The 24,035-nt window shown below is 49.0% G+C and overlaps 3 protein-coding genes across 8 annotated transcripts; 1 reads left to right on the top strand and 2 right to left on the bottom strand.

Annotated features, from left to right (window-relative positions):
* The first annotated feature begins 231 nt into the window (after positions 1-231).
* AGPAT1 (1-acylglycerol-3-phosphate O-acyltransferase 1) lies at positions 232-10,649 on the top strand. Of its 5 annotated transcripts, none has more exons than XM_020974287.2 (7): positions 232-760; positions 6,144-6,352; positions 6,649-6,782; positions 7,289-7,464; positions 7,651-7,746; positions 7,934-8,006; positions 9,395-10,649. In XM_020974287.2, the coding sequence occupies exons 1-7, from the start codon at positions 740-742 to the stop codon at positions 9,577-9,579; spliced, it is 894 nt and encodes a 297-aa protein (XP_020829946.1). In that variant the 5' UTR covers positions 232-739; the 3' UTR covers positions 9,580-10,649. The 5 variants fall into 5 exon arrangements, with proteins under 5 accessions (XP_020829946.1, XP_020829948.1, XP_078011580.1 ...); XM_020974289.2 differs by lacking the exon at positions 232-760 and adding an exon at positions 768-986; XM_078155454.1 differs by lacking the exon at positions 232-760 and adding an exon at positions 2,368-2,723 and having other exon boundaries at positions 6,096-6,352.
* A 92-nt stretch (positions 10,650-10,741) lies between these two features.
* Positions 10,742-15,170, bottom strand: EGFL8 (EGF like domain multiple 8). Its single transcript, XM_020974292.2, is given in 10 exon segments — positions 10,742-11,653; positions 11,965-12,118; positions 12,265-12,344; positions 13,169-13,339; positions 13,446-13,541; positions 13,657-13,769; positions 13,977-14,099; positions 14,272-14,306; positions 14,308-14,408; positions 15,065-15,170. Coding segments are annotated over 9 exon segments (888 nt in total). The 5' UTR covers positions 14,374-14,408; positions 15,065-15,170; the 3' UTR covers positions 10,742-11,603.
* Positions 15,171-16,193: 1,023 nt separating this feature from the next.
* PPT2 (palmitoyl-protein thioesterase 2) lies at positions 16,194-21,233 on the bottom strand. Of its 2 annotated transcripts, none has more exons than XM_020974285.2 (9): positions 21,147-21,233; positions 19,898-20,088; positions 19,473-19,626; positions 19,005-19,100; positions 18,627-18,734; positions 17,667-17,750; positions 17,420-17,504; positions 17,198-17,252; positions 16,194-17,022 (listed from the first exon to the last, which is right to left on the bottom strand). In XM_020974285.2, the coding sequence occupies exons 2-9, from the start codon at positions 20,078-20,080 to the stop codon at positions 16,879-16,881; spliced, it is 909 nt and encodes a 302-aa protein (XP_020829944.1). In that variant the 5' UTR covers positions 20,081-20,088; positions 21,147-21,233; the 3' UTR covers positions 16,194-16,878. The 2 variants fall into 2 exon arrangements, with proteins under 2 accessions (XP_020829944.1, XP_020829943.1); XM_020974284.2 differs by lacking the exon at positions 21,147-21,233 and adding an exon at positions 20,485-20,602.
* Between the last annotated feature and the right edge of the window lie 2,802 nt (positions 21,234-24,035).

A 24,035-nucleotide genomic window follows, 5' to 3' on the forward strand; every position in this document is an offset into this window, starting at 1 on the left:
GTTCCGAAGCAGCCGGTTGGCTGGGAAATGGTCGCAAGGGTGCGTGTACGGGATAGGGCGGGCCTATCCGGAGGAGGTTGTGCTTCCTTGAACCCGCCCCTTCCTCTCCGCCTTCTCGTTGCTATAGCGACCGGATCGCAATTGGTCCCGGCTTGGCCACCACCCCAGCTTTAAATTCCTTCTCCGCTCACCTCTTCCACCCAACCCTCGAATTTGATTGGCTACTCTAGACCTCGCAGATTAGCTAGGATTGGGAGCAAAGAGGCGTATGACAGTCACCGGGGTTCAAAATGGCTTTAGCCGTTTTGGTGACGTAAGAAACAGAATCTGAGTTCTCCCAGCGCCCTTTATAATGATGTCTCCAGGAGAATGGCGATTGGCCCCATCTCCTTGACGTCACAGATCTGTCGCGAGGCTTATAACACCCTTCCCTCCCCACCCCCATCCCCACGAGCGCACACGCACTCCATCCCCCTTAGTCTTGGCCGACACACTGAGCGGACGTCGACTCTCCAGGTTCCTTTCTTCGATGACGCACACAGCAGAAACGAGTTTAGCCCTAGTTCACTTCGTGTGGTGCCGTGGAGAAAGAGAGCTGAATTTGGAGTGAGAGAACCTGGGTTCAAACCCTGGCCCAGCCTCTGCCTATTTGGGGGACCCCAGAAGTCACTGGACTTCCCTCAGATCCTAATGTCTTCGTCATCAGTGGAAAGAGGGGCTGGACGGTCTTGTCTCCATCATGCTTTGGATGATCTCCAAGGTCCTGTCCAGTTCTCATACTCTTAATGTTTCTACCATGATCTGCAGAGCTAGAATTAGACCCGCCCCTTCCTCCCTGTGACATACCAAGCAGAACTGGGGTCTTCTTCCTGGCCAGGGTGCCCGTCCCCTACCCGCTACAGCTCAGCGTGACCCAGGTGCCTGGTGCAGGCAGCCAGGCCTGAGCAGTGAGTCTCCCTCCTCTGTGGCCCAAGCACAGCAACCTGGTAATAGCCTACCCTTTTTCCCCCTACTCCCACCCATTCCACCTCCAGTCTGTCCTCCAGCCCTGGCCAGTGAGAGACTTAGGTTAACTGTGGGGGCGGGGATTTGGAGGGATAGAGAGGGAGAGGTAGTAGAGAAGCTTATGGTCTCCACCCAGTTGTTGTCTCTCTAGGCATCAGTTTCCTTGGGCCTTTGTAAAACGAGGGTAGGTGATCTCCAAGGCTGCCTCCAGCTCCGACATTCTATGTTCTATGGTTCTATGGGAGGGAGAACACAGACCAGACAGGGGCCCTCAAAGAGAAACCAAGACATCTGGGGGGGGAAGAACCCAGAAGAGCCCCAGCGTCTGGGGGGAACTGGAAAATAAAGGGAGAGCAGGAAAGGGCTACCCCCAAGTTGATGGAGCTGGTTAGTTGAAGGTAGGGAACTTATTAGGGAGAGAGAAAATAGGGCCAGGCAAGACAGCAAGGAAAAGAAGGGAAGGTGGTGGTGGTAATGTTTTTTAGAAAGAGATAGGAGGGAGAGTTGGGTGAAAGGGATGAGACTGAGTCAGTAGAGGAGTGCCAAGTGGGGTGGAAGAAGTGTGGGAAGCCAGGGCCAGGGATGGGCTTGGGCTGCTAGAAAACAAGAGTTAGAAACTGGAGATGGCAACCTTAAGGAGTTAGGGTCTGCTCCACATTGCACCCCAAGCTGCATGGTCTGCCCATACCCTCAGGAAGAAGGAATAACAATGACCTGATCTCAGTGGTGGGGAAAGCATATACAATTCATCTTTGGGGTGAAGGGGCAATTCCCAGCCTGGCTGAAGAAGAGAGACCCTATAGGGAAAGTGCTAGGAGAAGAAGAGAGAAGGGAACTGGGGAATTAAGAAGAGAAGGAGGACGGTAATGAGGGTAGGAGGATCAGAGAGAGGCAAGAGGAAGGAAGGGGAGGAACAAGGCTAGTGTTCTGAGAGACCATGGTGAGATAATGAGGAGGAGGGAAGGAAGAGGACAGCCACAGGATAGAGATGGAAAGATTAGGAGAGACAGTGAGAGATAAGGATGGGAGAGGCTAAGCTGGAGTTGAAGGGAGGCAACTGATGAAAAGGAATGATGAGTAGTGAGAAGCAGAGGAATGGAAAAATAGGGAAAGAGGAAAGGGAGCCTAAAGAGCAGAGAGAAGAAAGCTGAGAGAAATGGAAGGAGGGAGAGATACAAGACCAGGGAAAGCCAGAAAGTATTGGAACCAGAGCCAGAAAAAAAAAAAGGGTTATGAAAGAGAGACAGCTGGAAGGAGTACGGCAGAAGCCTCAGCAGGAGGAGCTAGCAGGAAAAAGATGAGGCAGGGTGGGCCAAAAGCTGGAGGGAGGGAATGCTTGGGTCCCTGTCCAGGCTATTGGCAAGACAGCCCGCCTGTCACCACCCCCCACTTCCTGGCCAGCCCCGGAAACAAGCAGGCGTTGGTGGGGGGGGGGGGCAAGCAACAGCAGCTTCGGCAGCCCCAGCCCTCCGAGAGAGAGACAGCAGTAAGGGAGGGAGGGAGAGATCGGGGGAACACCCCCCCTCCCACCATTCTCACCACTATGGGTCCGGCCCCCCACTCCCACAGCCCCTCCACCAGCCGGGGCTAGGACACCCCCAAACCCTGAGGGCCCCCTGGCACCGACTCCCCACCAGAGACAGAGACACAGCCGCACCACCGCTGCCGCAGCCTGGCTGGGGAGGGGGCCGGCCCCCTAGGCCCCCTACCCCAAGGAGGTGGGGGAGGGATGGAACTGGGGAGGGGGGATGAGAGATGGGTTGGGGGAGGAGGGAGCTGGGAGGTCATGGAGGTGGAGAATGGGGTCTGGGGAGAGAGAGTGCAAGATAGACTTGGGAGAGGAGCCGCTGGGAAAGATGGAGAGAATCCAGACAGAGAAAAGGGATGGAGGAGGGAGGGACTGAGACCTGGTGAATGGGGGTCTGGCCAGATTAAGGGGAATAGTGATGGGGTGAGGTTGAGGTGTGCTGGTGAGGGGAGAGAGAAATTTCCTACACCTCCACCCCCGAGTTCCTCTTTCTGCCCCTTGTATCCTTGGAAGGAGTGTAGATTATAAACTACATTCCTGACTCCTCCTCCAAGAGAATATTGGTTTCTAGGATCATACCAGGACACCCCTCTATTTCCATGCACAGAGCCTAAGGTCTCTACATATGTGCGTGTTAGGTAGGCCCTTCCTGATATATATGTGTCTTGTGTATTACCTTGTTTTCTCCATTGAGTGTGCATGCTTTAGACAGTGGCCTGTGTAGTTGAATTATGTTCCCATATGATCCATGGTCATGGCAGATGTGCTCACATTAGTTGGATGTTGTATCCATTCCCCCTTGGGAAGGGCGACTGTAGTACTGTTGTTTTCCTAAGTTCATATTTGTCCAATCACATAGTATAATATAGCCTGTCCCTTGTGTAATATCCATTTGGAGTATAATTTACATACCCTATGCATCTGTATATTCAAATGTTGCCTGCCTTCTCAGATCTTTCCATTGCATATTAGTTGTATGTTTATGTTCATATGCTTTGCCCATGACCGTCACTGCCAAAGTAGTTGTCTTCACATGTTACGTATGTATGTTGTGCCCATGGCATGTTTTGTTTTGGTTCATATGTTGTACCTGTGATGATTGCCCCATAGGGTTGCCTTCAGGTGTCTGATTCCATGATTTAATTTACTTTTAACACATGTCTTCATGTTGTATTAACCTCATTTACTGCACGTGTTTTTCTAAGGAAGTCCTAGCATTGCTTGAGCACTTACATTTCATGTTTTATTAGCATAGCATTTCTGGTCATATAATAACATTCATTTCACCATTTCCTTCCTGTAATGTTTCGTAAACCATGTTTGTGTAACGCATCTGGCAGTCTCATGTGATTGAATGTCCTCGGATATGTGTATTCCTAGGGAATCATGTATACATAGCCCATGTAGAGGGTAATGGACCTCCAGACACACAGAAAACCCATCTCTGCAAATGTCTTTGTATGTCCTTCCCATGTTTGACCTGGACCATAGTTCTACATGACATGTCCATACTACTACTGTATTTTGTCAGTGTGTACTCATATGACATGTGAATGAGTATGTATGTTACAGGTTTCACTCCCATCTATGTCCATGTTTTTATTAATGTTGAACATTAATCCCAATGCTTCTATCATTTGCATGTTTAATGATTTGGCATGTTATTTTCACCCCAGGCATGTTATTACTACTCTGTATGTTTCTCTACTACATTTTTATGTTATCTCCATGTGATTTTTACATTTGCTGTGTTCATTCTCTTATTAAGTTATTACCCTTCTGCTTCTTCACATTATTGAATTTTCCCCTGTGTACTTTCTCATTACCTCACCAGCGGTCTTGACATCCACATGATCTCTCTGTTCCTGATGATAGCATGTTATACCTTTGGCATATTGGGCATGTGCTTGGAGTCCATCATATTCCTTGTTAGAAGCAGTGTTCCTAGGGCTGCACTGTATTAAATATCTGTTGTTCTTGTTATCAACAGCATGAGCATGTCTTCATTCTTGTCTTCTTCACATGGTGTATGTGGGTGTGTGGCTGTGTGTGTGTGTGTGTTCAGAGGATTATTACACATAGGGGTTGACTTCTGTTATCACCATTTCTTCATTCCCAAGGCCTACTTACTCTCTGACCTGTTTATCACCACCTTGTCCCTTACTTGCCTTATCCATTTGTGGTCAGCTTTTTAAGTGTCTGTTTTGTGTGTCCCAAATCAGAATGTGCTACTATCATACTTGACTCAATTAAGCAAAATGGTATTGTGTGCTGAGCATTATTACCATCCTGTGCATGTTATCTTCATGTTAATCATCCTTAGGGAAGAGAAGAGGGGTAGGTAATGTACTGTAAGCATCTTGTATGTGTTCCTATTCAGAGATGTCTTTTCTGCTAGGCCATTTGAAAATGTGTATGTGTTTGTCACATGTTTCTTCCTGGTGATGTTATCACACTTGGCCAATGAGATAATCTCTTCCTTTACCTTTGACACTCAAGTCAGTCACTGTCTACCTTTAATGAGGCAGAGAATGGGGGGAGGAGAAGGAAGATAAATTGTGTCCACTACTTAGACGTCCCATTGTCTTCTTTTTCCTCCTGAGCTGTTTCTTCCTCCTGAAGCAGGTAGTATGATCTTACACACATATAACCCTTCCTCTGTTTCCATAGTCCTATGGATTCTTTACAGTTCTGTAGGATTCTTACATATCACCTATGTAACCCTCACCATGTGTCCTCTAATATTTGTTGAGGGGTGTAAATTGGGTGGGGGCAGAGGACAAGAGGAACATAGCTCTCTGTCCCTGGGACAGTATGTATCTGTCTGTTTTGTCCTTAGATTTGTCTGTATACTTTTAGGGGGATAAGGGGAAAAGTTTGGGTGGAATGGGGATTCTCTGGACATGTTTCTCTTTCTCTGCCTCTGTTAGAGGCAACATGGCCATGGAGCCAGGAAGACCTGGGTTCACGTCTTGCCTCTGACACATATGGCTGTTTGACCCTGGGCAAGTAATTTAATCTTTCAGAGCTCTAGGTAACTCTTAAAAACTATGAGTTGTATTGAAAGTGGTGTTCTAGCTTGGTAAAGGGAATTTGCTCACTTGGGAGTTCCCTATAGTAATGAAAGTATAGAGCTAGTCCCTATCCCTGTGTATCCATATTTGTCTTTCTCCATATATGTCCAAGTATGTTTGTACGTGTGCATGTGTCTATCAGACTGTTCATAGATGTGATTCTCTTGCTTTTCCTCTGTCACTCCATATTCTGATATACCTTATGCGCATGTCTTTTTAAAAAATATCTCTGTGTATATGTGTACCATCTATATATGTCTTTTTATGTATATATTTGGGGGCCAAAGGAAGAGGGAGGGAGTTTTCAATTCTTATGTCCCTACTACCTCTCTGGAGTGTCTCAGGTGGGTGGGAATCTAGGAATGGAAGGCCCCTGCCCCTGCCCCCCAATCTAGCCTTCTAACTCCTGTTCTCCATCTGTACTCTTGTCCTATTATTTCTCTGCTCTGGTCCCTCTTGGGCACTCCCCCCAACATTCTCCCTTCTAGTGCCTCAGGCCCACTATCCTTCCCCTCCCTCCCCCCTACTCCTTACAGGTGGCCAGCATGGAGCTGTGGCCAGGGCCATGGACAATGCTGCTGCTCTTTCTGCTGCTGCTTTTGCTGCTGGTGCCTGTGCTCTGGGGTTACAGCGCCAGTGCCAAGTACTTCTGCAAGATGGCATTCTACAACGGCTGGATCCTTTTCCTGGCAGTGTTGGCCATCCCTGTGTGTGCCCTTCGAGGGCGAAACGTGGAGAACATGAAGTGAGAGGGAAACCCAAGGAATGGGAAATGAAAAGAGGGTGGGGAAGATGGATTACCAGAGGTGCCAGGCACAAGGGAATAAGGAGTGGGGAAGACACAGAAGGACCCATCGGATTATAGACATAAGGCAAAGGAGAAACAGAAAAAGATAGAGAAGGGAAAATTGAGATGGAGAAAAAGACAGATGGCACAAGGAAGGGAGTAGTATTAGAGGAATATTGGGAAAATATGTGGAAGAAGTATGTGACCCTCTCTGACAAACTCCCAAATGTGGTATCCTGGGCCTGTCCCTGTAGGATCCTTCGGCTGATGCTACTGCACATCAAGTACCTATACGGGATCCGACTGGAGGTTCGAGGGACCCATCACTTTCCCCCCTCCCAGCCCTATGTTGTTGTCTCCAACCACCAGAGCTCCCTCGACCTACTAGGTAAGACAGCCTTCTCTCATAACCATGGGAATATTTCTTCCTTGAGTATCTCTTCTCCTTCTAGCTTTTAAAACTCTCATCCCCAGGGAGCCTTTTACCCCAGAGATATTCATTACCCCACACCCCAGATACATTGGGTCTCAATAGGAAATATTCCTAGAACCTCTCATCTTAGGAAGTCCTCCTCCCCTCTTCCCCACTGTTTCCTCCCTGAGAATTTCCTCCCCATCTATATCAGGAACTTCTCTTCTTCCTTCCCACCTTTCAGGTCCCTCCTGTCCTACCCCTCCCACCCCTCTCTGCCCTGAGTCTCCCTTCCCTAGGAGGTAAATCTCCCTCCAGCCTACTTCTCTCACCTTGAAAATGTCCATGACATCCTTGGTATGTCACTTTCTCGTCATTCCATTCCCCCTCCCATCAAGTAAAAGCATCTTTCTTTACTGCCCCATAACCTCCTATTTCCTGCTCTTGATATCATACTCCCTGGTTCCACTTCCCTGCCCCAGGAATGATGGAGGTGCTCCCAGGTCGTTGTGTACCCATTGCCAAGCGGGAACTGCTGTGGGCAGGGCCAGCAGGGCTAGCGTGCTGGCTGGCTGGAGTCATCTTCATTGACCGGAAACGGACTGGGGATGCAATCAGTGTCATGGCTGAGGCTGCGCAGACCCTGCTCAGCCAGAATGTGAGTTGCCCCAAAAAAGAAAAACATCCATCGGGAATAAGGGATTTAGATGGCCATACAGAAGCACCTCTGATGTCCCGGGGTTTTGTCTGTTCCCTGGCACTGACTCCTCCCTCTGTATTGCACTGGCTCTAGCTCTGGCTTGTTCTCTGTCTCTTCTTATCTCTGATCCAGTTTCTCCCTTAGGTCCGAGTTTGGGTTTTCCCTGAGGGTACCAGGAACCACAATGGCTCTATGCTTCCCTTCAAACGCGGCGCCTTCCACCTTGCTGTTCAGGCCCAGGTCAGAATTCAATTTCCCCATTTGACCACTGACATACTACCCTTCTCCTAAACTTTTCAGCTAACTATCTGTGGGCTGATGAGAAGGAGAAGAAGCTCACCAGGAGATGATCAGATGAAGGGACTACCAGGGGAGGAGGGCTGAGGAGTGAGGCTGTTCTCTGATTTCCCCCTTTCCCCGCCTGCAGGTCCCCATTATTCCCATTGTCATGTCCTCCTATAAAGACTTCTACTGCAAGAAAGAACGGCGCTTCACCTCGGGTGAGAGGACCAAAGTGCTGGTCAGGAAGACTTGGTGGGGAGAGAGTAGAGTGGCCAGTGGGGTTGTGGGGGAAGGATGAAATGTGAGTCTTCGAGAGGCCAGGAAATCATTTAGTCATAGAACCATAGAACATCAGAGCTGGACCATTTAGACAAGTCCCTGGAAATCAGTCTCAACAAATATAGAATATCTACTATGTAAGTCATTATGCCAAATGCTGCGGTGGGCACAAAGGTGTCCTTCAAAGAGCTTATGATCTAGTTGGGAAAACAGGGCATAAATGTATGAAAAAATAGCTAATACTACAAGGTGTGAAAAAGGTGTTGGTGTTTATGGAATGCAGAAAGTATGAATCACTTTGGGCTAGAGTGGTCAGGGAAGACTTCAAAGAGAAGATGGGATTTGAGCTGGGCCTTGAAAGGAAAAACACTGGCCTGGGAGACCGAAAATCTGGGTTCTAGTAATGGCCTTCCACTAACTCTCTGGGTGACCTTAACAGTCATCTAGAAGGTCATGCTTTCTTCCTTTTCTGAAGAAAATTTTGAACCATTCTGAATGTTTTCTTTCTCCTGGGCAGGTATCACGATATTTCCCCACCTCTTCCTCCTTGCCCCTCCACCTTCTCTCTGCTTTTACTTCTCTATAGGATTCTTCACAGACCACCTTAGATAACCCTGGTCAGGTAACCCCCTCTGTAGATATTTATCTCAATTTATAGAAGAGGAAACAGCTCCAGAGTAACAGGGCAGTGTAGCATTTTATAAAGCTTCAGTTACTTTGAACACTTTGTAAGGTAGGTAATGAATTATTATTATCTCCATTTGGCAGATTAGGAAACTGAGGCACAGAGGTGACTTGCCCAATGTCACATAGCTAGTAAAACCAGAATCCTGGTCTCTTTACTAAACCACAATGCCTCTGAAAAATACGTCCACCTTTGTGGTTATTGGATGAATTGATAACGGATATAACGCAGTCCCCATTCAGTAGAAGGAATAATACACTAAGCTGTCAGGAGCTGTAGGTTCCAGTTCCAGTGTTCACACTGACTTAAGTTAGGCAAGTTGCTTTCTTCCCCTCTTCTCCTCCCCTGTGCAGTGAGGGCACTGGATTTGATTTTCTTAATGGTCCCTTCCAGCTCTGACATCCAGTGGTTCTTTGAATGAGTTCTGCTGGAGGTAGAGGGGAGAAGATAGAAGAGACAAAGAGGCAGAAAGGAGAAACTTAACGTCTGCTGGGAGGAATGTATAGGCTGGCTAGTGTGGCATGAGCAAAAGCTTTTTTGGAGTGTAATGGGAGATAAAACTGGAAAAAGGGAAGTTAGGAGGGCCTGTGGAAAACTGAAGAAAGGCCTGGAATAATAGCCTGTGTGTCTCCCCATCCCTAGGGACATGTCAGGTACGGGTGCTGCCCCCCGTGGCCACAGAAGGTCTGACCCCAGACAACGTGCCCGACCTCGCTGACAGAATTCGCCACTCCATGCTCACAGTTTTCCGGGAGATCTCTACTGACAGCCGGGGAGGGGGTGACTATCGAAAGAAGCCTGGTGGGGCTGGTGAGGCTGGCCTCTGAGCCTTCCTCCTACCACTCCTCCACATTCCCTCTCCCTCAACCCAGTGGTCCCTGGACTGGGCCTGACTCCCCTCTTCACTTCTCCCATCCCATTTATCCTTTGTGGTACAGCCAAGCCTCTCCTCACCCCACTAATTCTCTACTCTGAATCTTCAACTTCTGAAGTGGACATGGACAAAGCGCTTTTCCTCCAGCCCTTTCCCTTTCTTCCCAAACCCTCCTCTGTGGACTTTACCGTCTTGGTGCAGCCTATACGCTCCCTCCATGCCTCCCATCTTGTCTGTGGAACATTCTGCTCCCCTCTCTGTCTCCTGAGTGGTATGTTCCACTGGACATGGACCACTCCCACCCCATAGTGGACACTAAGTGGAAGCTTCCTCTGTGGCTCTCCTCCCCACCCTTGATTTGTGGAGTCATCCACCTCTGTGGAAGCACCCCGCTCTCTCTCACCTACGCACCTCCCAACTCTGTGGATGCAAATGGACTCATCCGACTTGGGGGGTGGGGGTGGGGAGGACCCATCTCGGGAATGGAAGTAGACCCAGCCAGCTCCTCTTTGCAATCTTCCTCTCCGGTCTGCAGCCCAGCCCAGCCTCTCTTTCCTCCCCACCCATCCCAATGGATATATGTGGAGTCTTCTTTCCAGGGACCTGGACCTTTCTCTTTCCTTGGTACAGTCCGTTTAACCTGCCTTATTCTTACTCATCCCGGCCCATTCTTTCCTGTGACACACTGACCCACACATAAACTGGTCTCCACAGAATTCCCTCTTCTTTCCCACCCCACTCCTCCTCTTCCCCCTTCTCCCCTTAGGCAGTGGGTGGTACACTCCAGTGGTAGTACACTCTTAAATTTCCCTGGAGTAGCGGGAGACCAGCCCAATCCAGCCCTCTCCCGACACAGTCCCTAGGCCTCAGGCTGTACCATTAGGCCCAGACACCAGGGAAGGGTGGAATTACAGGTGCTGCATTAATTTCTTACTCCTGGAGGTGGGGTAGGAAGAGCTGAGAGCTGGTTAGAGGAGGCTGGAGTAGGTTTTATTTATTTTTCTTTCCTTTTGCTGCATTGGAGCTGCCCTTCCCCCACCTCCCTGCGTCCCGATTGGCAGCCAAACGCTCTCAGTGTTAAAAGTCCAAAGGGAGGGGGGGGAGAATCACCCCCAGCGCCTTGGCGGAGCGGGAGTCTGTTTACAAAAAGGGGTAGAGAGACCCTGCCAAACCTAGGCTTCCTTGCCTCCATCTCCAGCCTAGTAGAGGAGGATCCCAGCCTTAAGTAGCACATCCCCATTGGGGTGGGAGGGGCCAAGAGAACCCCATTCTTCTCTGGGGGAAGCCAGTCTTGCTGACACCCTTCCCCCAGCCTAAGGAGCATTAATGAGAGGGTGGGGCATTGGGGAAAGAAGGGCTATTTGATGCTGCCACTCTCCTCCCCCCCAACCCAGGCCAGTGTGACCCGAGGAGGTGAGGGGACTCCCCGGGATTTTCTTTCTCCCAACCAGTTCTGCTTTTCCTCCCAAGGCATTAGCTGGGTCTCCGTATTCCAGTCCTCTCCTCCCCTCTCACGGGTACCAGGACTGCCCTTTCCTCCTCTCCAAACACTCCCCATCACACACACACACACACACCCCCTCGAGAGGTCTGAAGGGAGGGGATGAAGGGAGCAGTCCAAGGGTTTGCTCCGCTCCGATGGTTTTTATTATCTGGATTAACAGCGAGATACGGAGAATAAAGAGAGATGGAAAGATTCCGACTGTTTGTGTACCTTGTTGAGGGAAAGGGATCTCGGTGGCCCAAACGCTATCTTAAGCTAAAAGGGAGGGGGAGGGGGATTGCAGGAGGCGAATAATGTTCTTGCCGGTCCCCTCGGCAGCTGTTTTCATTCCTTCAGCTACTCCCGACACATCAACTTGGTGATCCCGGCATCTAGTCTCCTTCGCATTAGTGGATTTCAATGTAAATTACCAAGTGGGGGGTGGAGAGGGGCAGGCGTTGGAAATAAGACGGTGTTGATGTCCAAAATAACCCTTATCTGCGGCGGTTGAGACCTGGACCCAGGCTGTTGTCCTCACAAGAACCTGTTAAAAGACACGTGGAGACCGGCGAAAGTTACTCTCCTTTTACAGCTGATTTCGGTCTCAGCGTTGGGAGAGTGAGGGCAGGAGCGCTGATAAACACCAAGCCTTCCTCGGAGAATTTGACCTCTGCCCTATAGGGGAAAAGATTTAGAAGCAAAACCCGAGAGAGTTGTTAACACGTAAGAATAAACGGTAGGAAAAATTTAATTAGGGGTATGACTTGATCGAAGGCTGCATAGAGAACAGATACTAATATGTATGGGGTGAGGGTCAAGTGTATGCGAGTGTGTACAGTGGAGCAGCGGACTCACAGGCGCCCAGTTTCTCCTCCAGAAGCAGCACCTGATCGCTAAGCGAGTCGATCCGGTCTCCTCTCCCCCACAGCTCAGCCACTTGCTCGGGCCGGATCGTTTCAGGAGACACTGGTAGCACAGCTCGAACCCAGGCACTCACCTGTGCTGCCCACTGCAGAAAGATACGAAAGGAGCTGCTATGACCGCCTAGCCCACTGGGAGGCCACGCTCCTTGGCCCGTCCAGTGATAGCCTGTTGCGTCTAAATTTACCTATTGGGATGCCCCCACCCCTCCCCAAGAGCTCCCAGTGGTCTCACCTGCTCCAAGACCTCCAGCCGCCCACGTAATTCTCGGACCTCCTGCCTCAGGGAATGCTCCTCTTTTTCCGCCTCCCGAACTGGAGAGTATAATTCAGCAAATATTAAGGGCACTATACTAGATGACACTGCTGTCTCAGGGAACTTACAGTCAAAAGTGAGAGTAAGGTAAGACATGAGCAAATAATTAAGATAAAGGAGAGCAAGAACTGCAAAAAGGAAAATGTCATAGAGGGACTTGGAAGTCAGGGATTTAGAGTCAGGAAAAAACCTGGATTCGAATTCTACATCTCACACTAACTGGAAACTGTGAACCTCAGTTTCCTTGTCTGTAAAATGAGATGGAGCTAGATGAGCCTCTGAAATCCTTTCCAGCCCTAAATCTATGATCCTATAAAATGCTATGAGAAATTTGAAAGAGTCCCCTCTTTTCTGAAGGATTATAAAATCAAAGGGACCTCAAAAGCCATCTAGTCCAGAGGAGGGGAGTTATCAGGTACTTGAAGTTGGGACTTGAAAAAAGTAAAGTTGGGGCAGCTAGGTGGTGCAGTGGATAGAGCACTAGCCCTGAAGTCAGGAGGACCTGAGTTCAGATGTGACCTCAGACCAAACCCTTAACACTTACTAGCTCTGTGACCCTGGGCAAGTCACTTAACCCCAATTGTCTTTAAAAAAAAAAAAAGGTAAAGTTTTGAGAAGATGGAAATAAGAGTGTGACAATGGGTGAGGAGAAGGAGAATGGGGATGGAGTTATATGAAACAAGGTTCCCAAGGTAGGAGCCAGATTGTGAGGGGGTCTTGAATCCCAGGATTTTCTAGTCACAAACCCCAGGAGGTCCTTCACATCTCATGATAATTGATAAGAAGGGGGGAGGCAATGTGAAGGATAGAGTGTTTCTCTTACCTGTCAAGCTAAGGATACTGGGACTGGGAAGTGGCTCAGGGGGGGCCTCCTCACAAGTCCTTCCATCCGTCCCTAGGGCTAGACCTTTGGGGCAGCTGCAGGTAAAGCTGCCCAGGGTGTTGGAACAGCTATGAGAGCAAAGAATGATGCCAGTCCTGCATTCGTCTACATCTAAAGGAAGAGAAAGAAGCCCGGAGATGCCGTGCTCTAGATTCCCCAGAGCAGGCAGTCAGAGAGTGTGGATGAGGAGCCAAAATCAAGGGAGCCTTATACTCACCCACGTGACAGTGCTTCCCTCCCCAGCCTGGGGTGCATTCGCACTGGTCAGGCTGGACGCAGATACCTCCATTCTGACAGGGCTTAGGACAGATGGCTGGGGATGGGAAGAAGGGGATGGGGTCAGGGTAGAGAACGAGCTCCCCTCTTCCATCTCCCCGGCAGGCTCTCACAACCCTACCACCATCCATTCTCCCCTCCTTCCCACACACCTTCTTCACAGGTCAGCGCCCCTGGGTGCTTCTTCCTCCAGCCCTGACAACATATGGCATGAATCTGCTGCACCTCCCTCCGAACCTCCCGCCATGCCACTCGGTAGGTAGTCCTGGGGGGGCAACTGACTTAAGATTCTGGCACATCGTTCCCTGAGGTCATTCTCAATCTCATCCCAACCCAGGCTCCCCTCAATGACTCAAGCTGTAGTCCCCTTCCCACTTCCTAAGCACAAGTACTCAATTTCCATCCCTTGCAGCTCAAGGTCTCTTCCAGGACTGGGGCGTCCAGGTACCCCATTACCCACCCACTCACTCACCTGTAAGTGCTGCAGACGCGTCGACCTGCACACAGTGTCAAATAGGGTTTGTATATTGGCTGGCTGTAGGATTCGTTGTACCGAACAGGAACCACCAAAGTCTGCCTGGAGCAGACTCCCTTACTGCACTCAAGTGGAGAAAGAAGAGGGGATGGAGATTCAGAATGGACAAGTCCCTAGAGAGTGCTTTTCACGAAGTTTCCTTCTCTTGGCCAGACCTCAGTGTCACCCACCCTTAAGAATGCTCCACCTACTGCCCCTACTCCCGCCCTTGCTAAGGACCCACCATCCTCACCTGTATGGAAGATCCCCATTTGCCCTCTGCCCCCCCCAGAAACAGCAGGACCGAGAATCCCGCTAGCAGAGAGCACAGCAAAACCCGGACCCTGGACCCCATGATCACTTGTACATCAGGGGTCACCCGCTGCTATCCTGAAAGGAGTGAAAAGGGGTTAATGGAGGAGTGCTCCCATCTATTCCTCTATCTGTCTGCTCTCAGTGGCTCAGAACCCCAGGCATCCCTTATTCGTGTACCTTCCCAGAGGCCCACTCACTCACATTACCTGCAGCAATCTTCACCTTTTGTCTCCAGTCATATATGTCTCTAATAATTGTCAACATACCCTGAACCTTATACATGCCCTTAATACTGTTCTCTCTCTCCTTACATGGGGTTGCTACCTAGATACATAAGAGACAGACACATGCACATATCCCTTATTTGATATATTTCTCTATGGACTCCTGTAATGTTTATTCTTCCCTTACACTCAAACCCTATGTCCATAAGCTCCTCATCCCCCAGACACTTCTCTCCTGACATAATAATGCTTCTTCGGAGACCCATATCTTAAATGGTTGGTTCCTTGCACATAACAGCATCCTGAAAAGTGTTTGTGGAAATGAATTAGGTCTTGCAAATGCCCTAAACAGACATCCTTACACCTACATCTTTTACATATGCCTGTTTCATACTACAATTTTGCATGATATCAACACTCTTCACCCACCACCTCTAACTCACACTCATCCCTAAGCCCGCTCAGAACACCTTTCCGTTGTCCTCTGCCCCCTGTACCCATTCCCACCTGGGCTTTCTCTCTCTCCCTCAGGACACTAGGAATAGCTGCAGACAAGAGTTACTCAGACAGGCAGGCACAAGGAGGAAAGCAAAGACAGAAGGGGTTGGGCTAGACAGAGGGGCCTCCCATCTCTACTCTCTCCCCGCCTCCTCCTCATTCCCTCTCCCACACCGGATTGAGATTCTGTGAAGAGTTAGCACCAGCAAAAGAAGTCTAAGTTCTAGTTTTCACATATCTTCTACTCAGCTGCAACAAACCTTTGCAAAGCTTTCTCCAACCCCACCCTTTATCCTCCCTATGGCCCCAGAGGCCCCCTTTTCTGGCATCTCTTCAGGGTCCAATAGAGGAGATACTCTATCCTAAGTCCCCACTTCCCAACTGTAAGACTGAGAACTGTATTAGGAGGTTAAGAGAGAGTGTAAAGGTAAAAAAGGAGGGCAGGTAAATAAATAGACCTGACCAGAGGAAGATGGAAATATAAAAGGGGAATAAATTTGGGCCAGCATGTGGGAAACAGGGGAAAGGTAATTTGAGAAAGAAAATGCCCCCTCAAAGTATAAATGGGGATAAGCTAGGTCCCCAGTGGGAAACGTTTCTAGCTCCCTCTGGCATTTGTGGGGTGCATAAGAGCTGTGAGTCAATCCGCCCCCCACTCCAGAGCAGACAGGGCCCCTTTGTCTTGATCAACATTCCTTGCTTGGGGGAAAAGGAGGCTTATTGTCTAGTGCCAACCCACCCCCCTCAGCCCAACCCCACAAAGGTCGAGAAGGGATTCAGATGATGCCCACCCTGACTCCCACCCCACAGCCTCCATGTCTAGCCTGCGGGGATAAGGAAAAAGACATTCCACCCAGAAGGCCTCAGCCTTGCTGACAAGCTCCTTGGACCCAGGCATTTGGTGCCTCTAGCCCTGTCCCCCAGTCCCAGGGCTGAGACAGGAAGAGAATTGTCCTCAACAGGAAAAAGCCTAGGGAGAATCAGGAACCCATACAGAATGGGCATTGAGAGGGCGGAAACACAGAGCCGGCCTCCACCCAGGACCCAGGCATCCGGGCACCCTACCATTAGGTTCTCTGCCTCTACCCCTTTTAAGAATCTAGGTATTGAGCCCCAATAACTGGTGAAATGAGTCAGATTATATTGAGCAAATGGAAGTTTATTTCCATAAATACAAGGAAAACATCCCCTCTACAGAAAGGTGGGATTTATGGGGTAGGGTCCTCAGAGAAACTGCTTCTAGGGGAGATCTCAACACTGAAGACAGGGGGTAGGGGCTACCCCAAACCTGAGACAGGCCTCATCGGCCATAGATACCCCAATACTGACAATTCAAAAACATATTTGTCCCTGGGACCACCCCATTGGGGGACCCCAGATCTCCTACCCCAGGTTGTCCTCCTGGGGGCTGAGGTGAGGAGGGAAAGAAAGGGAATACATGGGGAACGGAAACTAAAAATGTCCTGAGTCAGAGGGAACCCCCATTGTGAGGAAAAGGGCTGGGTTCTCCCTCCACATCCCCAGAGTATGGGGACAGCAGCAGCCAAGAGATTAAAATCCTAATTTTCTACCACCCTCCCAGAAATGAGAGGATATAGGGATGAGAAAGGGAAGATAGCTGGGAGGCTGTAGTTTATAACTGATACAGGAAAAGGTAGACCTGGGAGCCCTCTTTTAGGGGAAGGGACAGCTTGGTAGAAGTCGGGCAGCCAGGTGATAACAGAAGAGCCAGAGCTCATTGCTGCATCTTCAAAAAGACAGGTTTAAGAGTTCCAGTCTTGACATCCCCAGGTTTAGAGTTCTTGGGTTGTCCAAGATGGGGCTCAGGAAAGCCAAGGTTCAATGCAGGCCTCATAGAGCGAGAGGTTGGAGTGCCAAGCAGTGTGTGGGATCCCAGGAGTTGGACACCTTACAATGGCCCCTCGTGCAAACAAGGTCTTCAACCCAAAGGAATCCCGGAGATAAACCTTGGGCAGAAAAGAAACAGAGGTAGAGACAAAGGAGAAAAACACAGGGAGATATGTGAGGGGAAAGATATTATGGTCCCAGGGCTGGATTTCCTTCCACATTGCAGGGGAAATTTAGTGTCAGAGTTTCTCTCAGGAGAGAATCAGGGGAACAGGAGTCACAAGGGGTTCTTACCTGCTGCTCTTCCATCTCCAGTACTGTCTCGTTTGCATCATAAAAGCCAAAAAAACTGAAAAGATTTTTTGGGGGGGGAGAAGAAAAGCTGGTTAATTTTCTTCCTTAGGCGACACAGGTTCTCCTTACTTTTCTTGCACCCGGCAACTTCTCCCTCAATTAGCCCTTACTCCCCAGAACCCCATGTCCCACCATACCCTCCCTCTTTCCACTGTTTCCAACCTGGACTGCCAGGGAGTAATAACACCATCATCAGGCCCCCCAATTAGAACCACACGCTTCACACGGAGAAAGTTCTTCCGCCACACTGCCCAGGAAAGAAAAAAATGGGAAGTTAGGTTTGCATGCAGGAATCAAAGAGAGCCAGAGGGAAATAGGGCTGAAGCCTTGAAAGGAAGAGAGAAATATGAAGGGGATGAGGATGCAAGTTGGGAAGAGGGATAGCAGAGTTGCAGTCATGGTATCTCACCAGTGGCATTGGGATGGTCTCTCTCCCCATTGATTAGGGCCAGAAAGCTGCTGGCATTGAGGTACAAGTCAGAGTGGTGAGGATCTGGGGACAGACAGAAAAGGTATATGTATTTCATATATATGTGTGTGTGTGTGTGTGTGTGTGTGTGTGTGTGTGTGTGTGTGTGTGTGTGTGAGTGTGTGTTGTATGCACTTGTTTGATAAGAAGCATTATGGTATTGTGGATAGAGATCTGGCCTTGGACCCAGGAAGACCTGAGTTCAAATCCTGATGACACATCTTGGCTGAGTACCCCTGGACAAGTCACTTAACTTCTCAGTTCTCTAGGCAACTCTGACTGTAAGTTGCAGAGAAGATGTAGGCCAGGGGTGGGGAACCTGCAGCCTCAAGGCCACATGTGGCCTTCTAGGTTCTCAGGTGAGGCCTTTTGTCTGAGTCCAAGTTTTACAGAACAAATCCTTTTATTAAAGGTCCAGTGAAGTTTGGATTCAGTCAAAGGGCCACACTTGAGGACCTACAGGGCCACATGTGGCCTCGAGGCTGCAGGTTCCCCACCCTTGATAAAGATATGGCTATGAAATAGAAATCTTTATGTAATAAAATATATGAATATATACAAATATTCTACACGACGGTTGTTCATAAATGTGTACGTATAAAATATATACTTCATATGTCTATATTAAAGAGAAATATCACCAAGTCAACCACAACCTACTGAATTTTTCAGCCACACAAACTCTGCAAAAACATCTACTAAGTCATAGAGGGATTTCCATTTGAGTTGGTGAAAAAAGGTATCCACACCTAGGGAAATTACAGATCTTTAAAGAATTTAAGATATAAACAGATACATAAAAGGAGAAACAAACAGAAAAATAGAGTCAAAAACAAAGAGTTGGTCCCTTCCACTCACTGCTACTAACCCACTCTCCCAAGTACCCTTTCCTCCTCTCACCGTGCCAGTAGTTACAGATGGAGAATTCCTGGCCCCAGGGGCTGTAGCAGATTCGGTACAGGTTAGACCTCATAGAGGTAGGGAACAACCATTTCAGGTAGTCTGTGTCTGGAAAGGGAAAGCCACAGCCAGGTGGAATTGAGGCATCTGTCCCCTCCATATTCCTCAGAGAGCTGGGGAAAGGGGAACAGCCCTCTGATTACACCCTCCCCAGGCCCAGCTCCTCATAGACCTGAAGAAAGGAGCTCAAGGACTTGGGAAATCCAGCCCAGATTCACATCCTCTCCAGTTTCGGTTCTCTTTAAGGACTTGGGAAATCCAGATGTTCCCACTCTACCCTCCCCCTCAGAGATGAAGGCATCAGGAGCCTCTACTAACCTCCATACTGCCCCATTTGTGGAGATGAGAGGGAGATGAAAGTATCCACATTGTGTTCATCCATGACAGACAGTAGTGCCCGGCATATGAGGCCCCCTATAGCACGGTGGGGGAAGGGAGGGGGAAGTCATCTCATTGATCCAAAAACAGGAAAGAATACAGAAATTGGGGGAGCAAAAGATGCACAGGGTCAAGGACAAAATGAAACAATACAATCTGAGTACATTAGTAGGTCTAGGGTAGGGAGGAGGAGGAAGGGAAGGTATAAATGATCAGTCAGAAGGTCTAGGTCAATAGAGGGGGGCTGGAGTAGCCAAAATGAGACCAAATGCCCTAAAAGGCCATTCATTGGCATCAGAGATCATCAACAGTAGAGTTCAGAGGTAAGAGATGGGGTGGGAAGTGAAGGAAGAATGGTTACAAGTTAGGGAGGGCAGGGTTAGCAGTCAGGCACAAAAAGAATCATACCCTGGGAATAACAAAGGAGATGTACTCCATGGGGAGACTGCTCCATGATAGGAGCCACAGCTTCTCTGAACCCTTGCACCTGTTCCCACAGTGGTCGAAGACTCTCTCCCCCATCAAAGAGATCCAACACTGTCACCAGTGTCCCTGGATGTGTCTAGAGTAAAAGAGAAAACCAGGCCACCTATAAGGCAGTATGAGACAAACTCTCCACTACACATTCCCATCGCTAGATCTCTCATCTCAAGATCTGGGCCCAAGTATCCTTTTTTTCCCTGCCTTCCTCCACATCAGCATCAACTCGGTGGGGAACTCAAAAAAAGGCCCCGAATGAGCTGGGAAAGAACCGGTGTGCTGTTCCCTCGCACCCAAGATGCCCTATCTCCCTCCCTCCCTCCCTCCCTGCCTGACCCGCCCCGCCCCCACACCTCGTTGATGTACTGCAGCAGGTGCCTAAAGGTGGCAGAGCTGTCAAAGAGTCCATGCACTATGATGATAGGTTTGTAGGGAACTTTGGGGGACTCGGGAGCCGCAGGCAACAGGAGAGGCAGCAAGGGCAATAGGAACACGACTCCCAGCGAGGGGAGCCGGGGCCCCCAGGACCCCAGCATGCTCCAGCCTGGGAAGGAGGACAAGATGGACCGTCAGCAATAGTGGGTAAAGAGATCATTCTCCTCCTGCCTCGAGAACCCTGGCGTTCTCGCAGCATTGTCCTCCCCTAACTCTGCCCATGGTTCCTGATCCAGTGCACCCCACTTTGCAACCTATTCCCAGCCATGTACACCAACTCTTCTCCCAGCCACGACTCAATTCTGGGCTCCATTCAGCCCCATTCTGTTTCAAGTCCTGCATTTTCCTCTAGCTAGGCCCCCACCAAGGATGCTCCATGCGCCCACCTCCTCCCACCCCCTTCCCATTTTGCAGTTTCAGCTGCAGTCCGGGCCCCCAGGGAATATGCAAGTTCCGCGCTCGCCCCCCAAGCTCCCCAGTCCGCACCACCCCCACCCCCCCTTGCCTGGATCTGTGAGCTTCGCTCCTCCCCTTGTTTACTTCCCCCCTAGTCCAGAGCCTGGGGGGAGGGGGGAGAATGTGGAGGAAGAGGTGGGGGATGGGCGGGAGGCGGGGAAGGCGTCCTCGTTCAGAAAGGATGGGGGTGAGAGCTCGGGACTGAGTGACAATCTAGCGTCACGTCCGGGGCTTTCCCTCGCAACCCTGAGGCGTCCCTAGCAATCTTTTGGGCGATCTGGTCAGGGTGAGGGACAGGGACGGATTGGAATGTTCCATCTCTGCCAAAAAAAGTGGGGGAAAGGAAAGGAGAAGGTGGGGCGATCCATCTGGGGAAGGAACATGGAATCTGAGAGAAGGAAGTTTGGTGACCCAGAAGAACCAGAATAGCTCCTGGTTTGGTTCCAGTTGAGGAGCCTCAGGGCCTGGCTGCCTTCACTCATTTCCCAGGATCCATCCATCTACCCTCCCTGCCAGTACCCGCCGCATACTGTCACTCAGCCAGACCTTCGCCAGGAGGGCTGGAGAAAAGTTGGGTCGGACTGGCGGAGAAAAGTTGGGTCGGACTGGCGGAGAGAACTCGGAACCAAAGCCAGTACTTCCTGGACCCAGTTTTCCTCCTTCCTCCACCGCCCACCCACCCCCTCCCCTGCCCTGGGGTCAGTTCCTTACACCTCTTCAGCCTTGAGTAGATGTCAGGCTACAGTCTCTAGTGGCTCTGAGAGTCCTCGAGGCCCCTTGAATGGAGTACGGAGACCGGTCTGATCAGCACCTCAGGGACAACCTCCCCTACCCCAAATACCACTCCACCCCCAAGAAGGCCCTAAAGCGTTTAGCTGACTCACTGTGTGTGCTACCGGGACGGTTGTTCCCTGCCCTTTCATCTCAGCTGCCCCTATGCTCAAAATTCTGTGATCCCTACCGGATCACCCAGTCCAGCCCTTGGGCTGGGCCCCTCTCCTGGTACTTTGTTTCTTACCAAGCCTGCCAGTCCACTCCTTTTCCTTGTAATCTTCTGTTCTGTTTTTAGAAAGCAGGTTTATTACTACCTCTCGCTTCCCACATGCCTTTAGGGAAAGGTGCAAGCGTCTAAGAAAACATGTTGATTTTGCAAGATGTCGAAGTCACATTGCAAAAGTTCTTTGCAAAATGTTCTCTCCAAATAAAATCAATTTCCTCTCCAAGTTGTGTAAAGGGGAAAGGGTATATTTGAAGAGAGGGGCAGTGTGATGGAAGTGTGTTTGGTGGAGAGTGAGCATCATAATTTTTGCTGAACCTAGGGGAGAAACATTTAAAGTGGTCATAGAATTGTCCTGGGGCCTCTGAGATATGACAGGAACCTCTGGAGGGCAGAGAGAGAGAGAGAGAGAGAGAGAGAGAGAGAGAGAGAGAGAGAGAGAGAGAGAGAGAGAGAGAGAGAGAGAGAGAGCTCTCGAGCTACAATGCCACTTCTGAGCTCTCTCTATAAACATCACCACCCCCACAGCCATCCCCCTCCTCTCTAACCCTTCCAGTAGGCAAGCCAGGAAACAAATAAACTCTATCTAAAAGATATACATTGGACCAACTGTAGAAAGCCTTTGCAATATGGAACTTGCAGCATTGCAGATCCTTAAAGAAATGGAACTGTATCCTGAGGAATGGAACTGACCCAACACAGTGGATGGAAGTGGGGGTTGGGAGAGGGAGGCCTCAAGGAGTGATTCAGGTATTACTTGAGAACCTCACTGACTCTACCCCTACTCCCTGCACAACCCAGAAAGCCAATGCCAAAGAGAGAAACCTAAGTTGATTTTCTTCTTGTCTCTGTAGTATTACCCCTGCCCCAGGTATAAACATTTCTGGCTCAATATGCCTAAAACCAAACATTATCTTTCCCCAAAAAAACCTCCCCCACTTCCCTGTTATTGTAAGAGAGCAACACCATCCTCCTACACCCTCATCCTCAAACCCTGGTGTCATCTTCTATTCCTCACTATCTTTTATCCCACCCACACATCCAATCTGTTGTCAAGGCCTGTCAATTTCACCTTTGCAAAAGGTTGGAGGGGATTTGAGTTACTAGATATTATCCATCAGTCAACTACATTTATTAAATACCTACTATGTGCCAAACAACGTACAATGTAAGAGGGATACAGAGGCAAAAGGCAAAAAATATCTTCCCTCCAAGGAGCTTACATCCTAATGGAGAAGAGAACATATACATATACAAGTGTATACAAAACAGATATGAAGTAACCTAGGGAGCTGCAGGGGAGAAATAAGTGAAGGAGCCAGGAAAGGCTTCATGATTAAGGAAAGAGGAAAGAGACCCATATGTACAAACATATTTATATAACAGCTCTTTTTGTAGTGTCAAAGAGCTGGAAACTAAGGGAGTGCTTATTAGTTATGGAATGTCTAAGCAAATTAAGATATATGAATGTAATGGAATACTACTGTGCCATAAGAAATTATCAAAGGAACAGTTTCAGAGAAACCTGGAAAGCCTTCTATGAACTGATGCAGAGTGAAGTGATTAGAATGAGGAGAACAATTTTTATATGACCTGGGGTCAGGTCTGCATAACACTCTTCTTATTGGTACACAGGATACTGATTGAACCCTGAACCAAGAACCCAAGTTCAAAGTAAAGCCAGCTTAAGAGCTTGTGAGAAGAGAGAAGCCTTCTTCCCGATTTTGCATTTAAGGGAAGACACATGATTCCAGACTCTCTTCTGGGAGAAGTATGGAGAGAAAGAAAATGGGCTTTGAAAGACAGGTGCATAAGGGAAAGCCAATCCTTCCAACATATCTTTAACTTCTAGGTTGCCTCCCAAGAGACTTTAGGAGGTTTCCCCTTAGATAAGATCAGGGACTCTCTTGGTTGAGTTAAGTTGAGTTATTTCTCTGCTCCCAGTAGGAAAGCTCATTCACTCTGTGTATTATCTGGTATATTTTAATCTGTAAAACTTTTCAGATTTCTGTTTGTTATCTGCTTGGATAAATGGGTTTATTCAGTATTCACTATCTGTGATGTTGCGTGTGTGTGTGTGTGTGTGTGTGTGTGTGTGTGTGTGTAAAAACTATCATTTGGTGGGAAGCAATCAAACCTTAGGATATAAGCCCGGGATACTCCTTCCCCTTTAAGGGATAGCAACCAGGGAAGCAGCTTGAACCTAAAAATAATTTCCCCTAGAAATATTTAAGGAATGAGCAGATAGATATAATTCTAGTATGATACCTCCCTTCTGAAGAGAAAAGAATAGCCAACCTAGTGGCCCCAATCCACTGTTCCCCTCCAGGCAAGAATCAAAGTCTCCCTTGTAGATAGAGGTAGGCTAGATTCCAAAGATACTTATTCTTGCCTCCCAGAAAGCCACATTTAGACAACTTGGGCAGACATACATAACCTACAGACAATACGTACACATCCTACCTGTCCAATAGCAATAATATTGTTAAAAACACACACACACACACACACACACACACACACAGCTACAAAGTTCCTAAGAACTCAAAGATGAAGATGAATCATGATTCTAGAGAACCAATGATGAATAATGCTACCTATAT

This window comes from Phascolarctos cinereus, unplaced genomic scaffold (assembly GCF_003287225.1).
Source record: "Phascolarctos cinereus isolate Bilbo 61053 unplaced genomic scaffold, phaCin_HiC Scaffold_5;HRSCAF=322, whole genome shotgun sequence".
NCBI lineage: Eukaryota > Metazoa > Chordata > Mammalia > Diprotodontia > Phascolarctidae > Phascolarctos > Phascolarctos cinereus.

What these genes read in the sequence shown, in the direction of transcription:
- PPT2 (XM_020974285.2), bottom strand. Translation starts at nt 20,080, where the DNA reads ATGCTGGGGTCCTGGGGGCCCCGGCTCCCCTCGCTGGGAGTCGTGTTC. An exon ending in ACAAATGGGGCAGTATGGAG is followed by an intron (nt 18,735 to 19,004) that starts GTTAGTAGAGGC and finishes TTCCCTTTCCAG; the next exon opens with ACACAGACTACCTGAAATGG. An exon ending in CATCTGTAACTACTGGCACG is followed by an intron (nt 17,751 to 18,626) that starts GTGAGAGGAGGA and finishes GTCTGTCCCCAG; the next exon opens with ATCCTCACCACTCTGACTTG.
- AGPAT1 (XM_020974287.2), top strand. Translation starts at nt 740, where the DNA reads ATGCTTTGGATGATCTCCAAG. An exon ending in CGAAACGTGGAGAACATGAA is followed by an intron (nt 6,353 to 6,648) that starts GTGAGAGGGAAA and finishes CTGTCCCTGTAG; the next exon opens with GATCCTTCGGCTGATGCTAC. An exon ending in AGACCCTGCTCAGCCAGAAT is followed by an intron (nt 7,465 to 7,650) that starts GTGAGTTGCCCC and finishes TTTCTCCCTTAG; the next exon opens with GTCCGAGTTTGGGTTTTCCC.